Source organism: Tinamus guttatus, unplaced genomic scaffold, assembly GCF_059628265.1.
Source record: "Tinamus guttatus ecotype Peru unplaced genomic scaffold, ASM5962826v1 Tinamus_guttatus_pri_ptg001013l, whole genome shotgun sequence".
Lineage (NCBI taxonomy): Eukaryota > Metazoa > Chordata > Aves > Tinamiformes > Tinamidae > Tinamus > Tinamus guttatus.
Genome location: NW_028289547.1, coordinates 133,212 through 142,500, shown reverse-complemented (window position 1 = coordinate 142,500; position 9,289 = coordinate 133,212). Strand labels below are relative to the sequence as shown.

Here is a 9,289-nt window from a genome sequence, read left to right as displayed (position 1 = left end):
AGATTATATTTAAATAGTAACATTAAAAAAAGGTGACTACAGTGCTTTGAATTCAGTGAAATCTGTCGAGGGTCACTCTCACGCCAAGTGCCAGGGCCCTCCCCACAAGCCAGAGCAAACAACACCTCCACACAAAGTGAGGTCAACTCCGCCCTGCTGTTGTCTGCAGCAGGGCTTTATACCCGTGCAGGTGGGCATGCGCTAAGGAGCGGCCTTCTCATTGGCCAGCTACAGATTCCCAGCTGGTTAGTGCTCCTCCAGGTGCTTGGTTGCTAGGCATCGGTCCAGTTCCCCACAAACTCCAGTTTCTTATATATTCTTACTAAGGCCCCAACATCTCCCCCTCTTTTTTCCAGAAAAGAAAAATTAGCAATAAACATTGCAACATTTACAAAAAACAAAGTAACATGGCTGTAATCCTCAGCATTTCCCCTCTTTTTACAAAAAAAAAAAAATTGGCAATATCATGCATCAAAATATTACGAACAAAAACAAAGTAACATAGTTGCAAGCACAAGTATGATCATTCTGGTCACACTTATGATAATGTTTCATTTTTAAATTCCCAAGACAAAAGAAAATGGTCCCAAAGGAATACACAATTTCATTTTGCTTACAACCACAGAAATTCTTCTTGGAAAGGTAATTGTGCTCTTCATTTCAGCAACAGGAGAAGGAAAAAATCTTGCCCTTTGGAGCTGGGGAGGATGGGGGTCCAAGTTAGTATGGTGAGACTGGATATGCTATCATTTTTAGTTTTCAACCGCTGGAAAGTTCTTCCAGTCACGGAGTCTGCCGCTCTTTTCAGTTCCAGACCTTGAGGAAGCTGTCCCATGATCCTGTTGCCACTGCCATTCCATCATCAGTCACACCTAAGCAACTGACACAGTTATCATGACCGGCAAGGACACCTGCTCTATCAGCTTTCAGTGTATCCCAGACATTGCAGTTGAAGTCATCATAACCAGCTAGGAGGAGACATAGCTGTCCCAGATTATAAGCTTGCCATCCTGGGAGGCACTGACTAGAAGCCTGGAATCAGTCCCCCAGTGCATTGCGTAAATTTTAGCCAAGTGTCCCCAGAGTGTTCTTCTAGTACACATTTGAATTCTCCCCACGGGGTCAGTGTTGGCTGTGATCTGAGCCAAGGTGGCATTAGCACATGCTTTCCTAGCATCCCTGATTTGGTTTTTCAGTTGCTCGGCCTCCTGGCATAACTGGTCAAGCTCACTCATTTTCCCATGCTAAAGTTGTACTTCACTGCCACCTCTGAGAGGACCACAAATCTGCCCTTCCGTCCACTGCTCATTAACAGGCCCGGTTCATCCGCCTGCCCCGGCCTGCTCCCGGCAACACTGCAGCTTGGGGGGCAGGAGAAGGAGAAGAGGGTGGCAGTTGGGGGGGGGGGGGGAGGTCGCTGGCTCTCAGCTCCTCCCCAGGGGACCAGTGCACATCAATTAATATGTGCACGTCAGTCTCTAATCACTGTGGATTTTGCCACAGAGAGGTCGACTCCTGTGCTTCTGCGGGTTGCGGCGGAGAGTTCACAGAGGCAGCCATCGTCTGGGGATACTCGTTCGCCGCGTCCCTCACAACGTGGCGGCTCCCATTTCCCTGTATCGGCATGCCGTTCTTGCGAAACGGTGATCAACACTCCGCTGCCTTGTGCCCAAACCTCTGGCATCTTGCACAGGTCCCATTGAATCCTCTCGGGCCCGTATCTTCCATCCTGAACCTGTTAGGACACTTCCCTTTCATGTGCCCTAATCAACCACATAGGAAACATGTTCCATGAAATCTCTTGTCTCCCTTTCTAGACATTCTTTCTCCTTTGAGTGCTGCGGCCAAAGCCACACCATGTATTTTTGCCTTCTGTTCTTCCTCCATCATTGGCGCTCGGGCACAGGTCTCTATCATCTGGACAATTGAAGCTCCTGGTGGCAAAGTAGCTAATAGTTGCTTACAAGTTTGGTTTGCGTTTTGAACTGCTAAATCTTTGGCCAATATTGCTTTCATTTCCAGAGGCACATTAGGTGCCATATCCAGGGCCTCCTTTAGCCGATCAACAAAATTGAAAAAAAGACTCATTCAGCTTTTATATTATTTTGGTGTATGGCAACTGTGGTGTTCCTATTTGTGGTAGTGCAAGAAAAGTGGCTAGCGCTGCATTTTTTGATTGCTGTAGTATCCTGGGGTGGAGCGCTGCCTGGGCCTCGGTTGCCCGGTAATGCCCATTCCCCATCAGTTGATCAAGGGTGGCAACCCTTAATGGATCATCCATACTGCAATTTAAATTTTCCAATTGTTTTTCCTCTAATCTTTCCTGCCATTTTGCTAACCAAAGCATATAAGCGGTAGAGGAAAGCAGAAGCTCCATTATAGCTCTGCTATCTGCAGGCACCATATGGGAATATTTAAACAGAGCAGAGACCTGATTTCTCACCAACTTATTGTCATGCCCATACTGCATTACTGTTTTTTGTAAGCCTTGAACCAGTTTCCAATCGAGAGGTTCCCACCTAGGGCCCTGGGCTCCCATTACTACAGGAGCTGCTAGTGGTGTTAATACAAATTCTCCTTGTAGCTGAGCATTCTCTATGAGTCCTTTATACCATGCTCCCACATTAAATGTTGGATCAACAGGTGGCATTCCCTCATCATTACTTCCACCTGTAGTGGCTGGGAGCTCTGGCAACAATCCTTCTTCAGCTGGGTCACTTCCTCCAGCTGCCTTCTTTTGAATCTTAGGAGTATCTTTTCATGCCTCCCACTGCTCCAATTGTTTATCTACATTTTCCAACCCTTCGACTATAGCCCTGTGGGCAGCCTTATATGCTGCCTTCACATCTCTGGCCTTGGACCCGCAGTCTAATCACCGCATTTGTTCTAATAATTCTGTCATTCTCTCTGCCTGTCCCCAAAGTTCTTGTCGCATTTTTTGAACCACGGCATTATCATCGTCCGATCCATCTGGGATTGGTGCTTTAATTGGGTCCACTTCCATTTTGGGCACTGTGGGGGTTGGTCGCTTTTCCCCCCTCCCATTCGGGCACTGTGGGAGGTGGTCACTTCTCCCATTCAGGTGCTGTGGGGGGTGGTCGCTCCTCCCCCTCCCATGGGGGGAGATATTCATCCACTCCCCCCCATACTTCTCATTCGGCCAAAGTTACCGGACATGCCTGTTTAGGTGAGGTTACCTTTTTCTTATTATCTATTTTCTCACACTGATTTGGCTCAGTATTGTTAGTACACTCAGAACTTTCAAACCCGTTTTCCTCTTCTCCATGGAGCGCTTCCCAGAAAGCAATAGCGACTAACCGCTCAAACATAGGCCATATGAGACAATATGTTTTTGTGAGGCGCCACGCTTCCTCTGAGCCTAATTGTACACCATCCCATAGTTCTTTTCCTACTCGCTCCCATGATTCAAATTTATATGCTTGGGAAGCTTCTTCTATGATTTTTCTCTTCTTACAAAATAGCAATAAATCAGTTAACTCAGTTTTTGAGACCTCAATCTTAGTTTTTTGAGCAAGCCTTACAAAGCGTTCAACAGTATCATGTTCCATTGCTGTTGCAGCAACTTCCACTCTAGATGCGGCAATTCCCATTCTGACTCACCAGGTCGTGGTCACAATCCGCTTTTCTCCAGTAAGATCCCTCGCGTTATCGCACGATCACGTCGGGGTCACCAGATGTCGAGGGTCACTCTCACACCAAGTGCCAGGGCCCTCCCCACAAGCCAGAGTGAACAACACTTCCACACAAAGTGAGGTCAACTCCACTCTGCTGTTGTCTGCAGCAGAGCTTTATACCGGTGCAGGTGGGCATGCGCTAAGGAGCGGCCTTCTCATTGGCCAGCTACAGATTCCCAGCTGGTTAGTGCTCCTCCAGGTGCTTGGTTGCTAGGCATCGGTCCAGTTCCCCACAAACTCCAGTTTCTTATATATTCTTACTAAGGCCCCAACAGAAATCAGATGGCAAAGTTAGATATATTTTATTTGTTTTATTAATAAAGGAAAATTAACAAATTAACTTTGACATTCTGAGTAAGATGTGACTTTCTGAGCGATCAGAATAGATAATATAGATATAAAATAGTAATAATATATATCTAAAAATAATATAGATATAAAAACATTGATTTTTGGTAGTAAAGTTTGAATAAAATTCATTTTTGCTTTGTTTACTTTTCCTTTACTGTTACCATTACATCCTTACCTAACACAAAGTGTAAAATGGATTCGTGCTTTTAATATGTGTTTGATGTTGTCCTGCCTCCAACACCTGAGGTGCTCTCAACAAGCGCTGGATTCCAGCTGCCACTTCTACCTAGTAAATGTTATTAAAGGATTTAAGTAATACTAGGAGCTTATTCTCAGCCTCTATTCCTTATGCTTTCAATTTTCTGACAGGTAAATAACATATACCAATGGAAGGAGAGGTCTTGATGAAAATTTAGGGTAGTCCTTTGTTGCAGCTTGGAGCGGGTCAGGAATGCCAGACAGCAACTTCATAGAAGCTGGAACTGACTTCGTTTATTAGCTTTTCATGCAGTACATTTATATGATTCTTAACAATTAGTGATGTAATTACACAGGCTCCTAATTGGTAGACAATGATCTAACTCAGACCCTTACAGCCCCCCTTACTTGTTTAGCTCATCCTTTTAGTTCAACAGCTCTTTTATTCCCTCTGACCTTGGTCTACTTTCTTATCTCCTAGTTAGCACTCCCTTTGTTCTTTCACTGAAACCTGAAGGCTGGAATTGAGCAGGCCTGCTGGGCAGCCATGTACGCGGCTCTCTAGCCATCCCTCTACAGTCCTTGGCCACTGGTATTTGTACATCAAGCCTGATAAGGATTATAGATCTTGTATTAAAAGGTCCTTAGAAAGAAGCCCAGATAGAAGTCAATTTGGTTTATTCTCCTCTGGGTTTTCTTCATACTCATGAGAATTGTAACCATGTGGAGAAATATTTGACTAGATTTGGATTTTTTTATCACATACTTATCCAAGATATAAGTTTAAAGATACTTATGAGGAACTCATATCAATTCTGTATTTAGGAAATTTGAATTCTTAAGTGGAATTATCTTTGCAGAAAAAGCAGAAATATTGCAGGTGCCCTACACCTTTATAGAGTTCTAAAATTCATATTGTGTGGGAAAATGCTTCAGAGATCTTATTGAGAGGCATAAAATCTTTGTTTCCAATGAGGACAAATTCAGTTTGGACTAAAGTAACTGTCTGTTTTTTTTTTTTTTTTTTTTTTGAGATTCTCCTAGGACCATTAAAAAGTAATAGACTGTAAACCAGAGGTAGCAAATAGTGATACCTCTAATTCTCAACAGAGAATCATAGAATGCTTAAGGTTGGAAGGGACCTCTAGAGATCATCTAGTCCAACCCCCCTGCACACGCAGGGTCACCTAGAGCACGTGGCACAGGACTGCATCCAAGCAGGTTTTGAAGACCTCCAGAGAAGGAGACTCCACAACCTCTCTGGGCAGCCTGTTCCAGTGCTCTGTCACTCTCACTGTCAAGAAAATTTTCCTTAAGTTCCTGTGGAACTTTTGGTGTTTCAGTTTGTGGCCATTACCTCTAGTTCTGTCGGTGGCCACCAGTGAAAAGAGGCCAGCACCATCCTCCTCACTCCCTCCCTTGAAGTACTTATAGACACTGATTAGATCCTCTCTCAGCCTTCTCTTCTCCAGGCTGAACAGGCCCAGCTCCCTCAGCCTCTCCTCAAAGGGCAGATGTTCCAGGCCCCTGATCATCCTTCTGGCCCTGCGCTGGACTCTCTCCAGCAGCTCCACATCCCTCTTATACTGTGGAGCCCAGAACTGGACACAATACTCCAAATGTGGCCTCACCAGGGCTGAGTAGAGGGGCAGGATCACCTCCCTCGACCTGCTGGAGATGCTCTTCTTAATGCAGCCCAGGATTCCATTGGCCTTCTTGGCCACAAGAGCACACTTCTGCCTCATGGTCAACTTGTCGTCCACCATGACACCCAGATCTTTCTCCGCAGAGCTGCCCAGCCTGTACTGGTGTCTGGGGTTATTCCTCCCCAGGTGCAGAACCTTGCACTTGGCCTTGTTGAATTGCACGAGGTTTTTCACCGCCCAGTTGTCCAGTCTGTCCAGGTCCCTCTGGATGGCAGCGCAGCCCTCTGGGGTATCAGCTACTCCTCCTAGTTTGGTATCATCAGCAAACTTGCTGAGGGAGCACTCTGTGCCTTCATCCAGGTCATTGATGAATAAATTGAACAGGACTGGACCGAGGACTGACCCCTGGGGGACCCCGCTAGCTACAGGCCTCCATCTAGACTCGGCACCACTGATCACCACCCTTCTACCCTAGAAGATTTTAAATAAGTAAATTTATTTAAAACGATGGTATCCTAACCTATGTATGTAAAGACTTGGAAGAAAGTTTAAGATATTATGATTGAGGTGTATTGTCCATACAGCTACATTTAATGTAATCCTGCTCTCATGTTGTTTCTCCAGTATAAAAGATAGAAATGCACTTTCAATTAAAATCAGTGGAAAGAGATGCTTTTTAGGGGGTTAAATGTTTAAAATTGATACTCACCAGTATTGTGTAAAGGACTATTTCTTCATAGACTCAGGACATGATCACTTGCACCATTGCTTCAATGGTATTGCCTACAGTAAAGGTCTGTCTAGAACAAGGTCCTCCAATGTGTGACACAGTCTTGAGTTCTCTGCTTTGAGTATCCCTTTAAGTACCTGCATCGACGAGGTCTCTTTTTTCCCTAGTGCCAACTGTGGATGTATTTCAGATCTCTACTAAGGAAAGATTTGGGTTGGGACATCAGCTGAAAAAGTAAGTTTGGAAAAGTGTAAACCTATGTGTTTAAATATTATGCTCATTTTAGCTCCCAGATCATCTCTAATATGGTCAAATTCACAGTTGTCAAGTTGATTGGATCAAAATATTTTGAACTTATTTTTTCTTAAAAATCAACAACAACAAAGCAAAGTTTTTGCCTTTTTTTAAGTTCAATTTTGACAGTCATTGGAAATAAGTTGATTTGTGGTTCCTGACAGGGTTTCTTGTCACTTTACTGACCTTTAGGAAGCCAGCTACAAAAGTTGAGAAAGACAGTTTGATTTCATATTTCTACTGAGATTGTGAAAAGTCTCGGGAGCAGGCATCTTTTTGAGCACCATGCTTTTTGGGCATCATCTAAGTGTTGATCAGCAGGATATACTACAATAATGAGGCTATCCAAGTTTTGATAAAAAGAAGGAAGAATAGCATAGAAAAGTTAGCAGTTACATGTATTCATGATACAATCCAATTTTCTTAACAGTCTGGTGAGTCATCTTTTCACATATGCTTGTGTTTATACTTCTGAATCAATTTGTCCCTAATCCTTCATGGGAAGCACACTTTGGCAAGTCTTGCAGTGGCTGGTTACATGGAGCATATTCTCAATGAGGGTACTATTTGAATTAGTTTTGGGTGAGGGGAGTTGGAAAACTTTTTTGAAGAGCTGAGGCACCCAGTTGTCAGTCCACAGAGAAACTGCCTGCAGAAGGAGGATGTTGCATCACATAACCAAATGGTGAACACAGAGGCACTGATATTAAAGCAAGTTTGACCTGCCTATGATATGGAAGTCTTTCTTTCTTGCAGAATCATGCAGACGTTTGTTACACAGCAGTGGAAGAATAGCAGAGAGAAGTCTAATTGTACGTACAATGAGAAAGTGTCTGACAAAAAGGTGAAATCCCCTCTGCACATCTTTTCTACATTGCGCAGGTAAAAACAAGGCAAATGAGCTGTTGTTATCACATCCTGTACAAAATCCACAGCATACTTCACAAGGTGAAAAGTTCACTTTACTCCATAGAGAAGTTTTCTATTTATATCCTACCTCATGGGTTTCCAGCCTTTGGCTTGCATGACTTCAAAAGTGAACTACATACTACTGCAGCTTCTAAGACTATTTGAAGGCAGAACCTTTCAGTGCCCTGCTCTCCGAAACAACTGTGATTCATCTAGAACTGGAAATAATTCCTTTCGTATTGCTTAACTTGGCTGTATTTGTTACTCTACTACTTTGGTACCATTTGACTGTTATTTGGGTTGCAAGCATATATATTGCTAATTTTGTGGTTGTCCAACTCTTCTTTCCACACCTGTATGTATTTTTAATTATTTAAAAGTAGAATGATCCCTGTGTCAAAGACTGACTTTGAGGGCTGCTGAGCACCCACATACCCCCACTATTTGAATGCCTGAATGTTCAGAATTCCTGCAATGCAGGCACAGAATTTCAAGTCCAAAGACATTAAAAAACATACAAATAATAGTAATGGTTTGGTTAAATTCATTAAGACTGCTACCAGTTACCATTACACTTTAATTCTCTGTCAAATCAGGCTCTGATTTTCTGTTTTTCAGGAGTATGACTGTCTACTCTATCACGTCCGCTTCTGAAGGGTTGACAGATCACCCCTTCCATTAATTTGAAATTTTGCCATTCTAAATTCTATATTTAAATTCTAAATTCTATATTTAAAAAGTGGGATATTTGCATCGAGAAGGGAGGAATATCACAGATGGCAAAAGTTTCTTTGTTTGTTTTTTCCTATTCAAAGGTAAAAGAGGAAGACTGTGCTTTGAGCAGAAAGCTCACCCATTCCCTACCTTGCCACTCACCATTAGCCAACACAGTTTGTGCAGGCTGTAGCTTTGGGGTTGCTTTTATTCAGAAAGGGCATATAAAAGCCAATCTAGTTTTCCTCCTCTGGAGTTGGCCTGATACAACTGTCCCTCTTCCAGGAGCCCAAGCTTGAGGCCCCCTTTCCTCTCCCTAGAGTCCCATTCCCACCTCCCGCATGTCTTGAGTGTGATCATGAGCCATCTGCAGCCGTGAGTCAGCAGGCTCCACTTCTATTGCCCACTGTCATCACTTGCTAAAAACCTGGGGAAACCTGCCAGCCTCTTACAGGGATTTTCCCCTTGGGGTTTCATTTCTTCTCTATTCGATTCAAGTCAAAAAATACACAGAAGATTTGGATTACTTATAAAGCATAGCAAAATGATTCAGCATATCTTATAGCAGTTCATGTTTTGCAAGGGAAGGTGAATGTGAACATTATAGAAATGTGCCAGTTCATATGAATGTTGTTTCATAAAAGCCTTCTGTTCTTTGTTTTCTGTATTCATAATTTGGGTTCCGTGCTTTCTCATTTCCAGTTTTACAAAGGTAGAACTTGTCTAAAACAGGACAGAATGGGGTCAAATTG

The 9,289-nt window shown here is 43.3% G+C and overlaps 1 protein-coding gene across 1 annotated transcript in view; it reads left to right on the top strand.

Annotated features, from left to right (window-relative positions):
• The first annotated feature begins 1,624 nt into the window (after nt 1-1,624).
• LOC104569659 (protein mono-ADP-ribosyltransferase PARP8-like) overlaps nt 1,625-9,289 on the top strand; it is a 42,091-nt gene continuing 34,426 nt past the window's right edge. The window contains exons 1-3 of the mRNA XM_088538337.1: nt 1,625-1,643; nt 6,788-6,854; nt 7,671-7,796. Coding sequence (XP_088394463.1) covers nt 1,625-1,643; nt 6,788-6,854; nt 7,671-7,796 — 212 coding nt within the window. The remainder of the gene's footprint in view (nt 1,644-6,787; nt 6,855-7,670; nt 7,797-9,289) is intronic.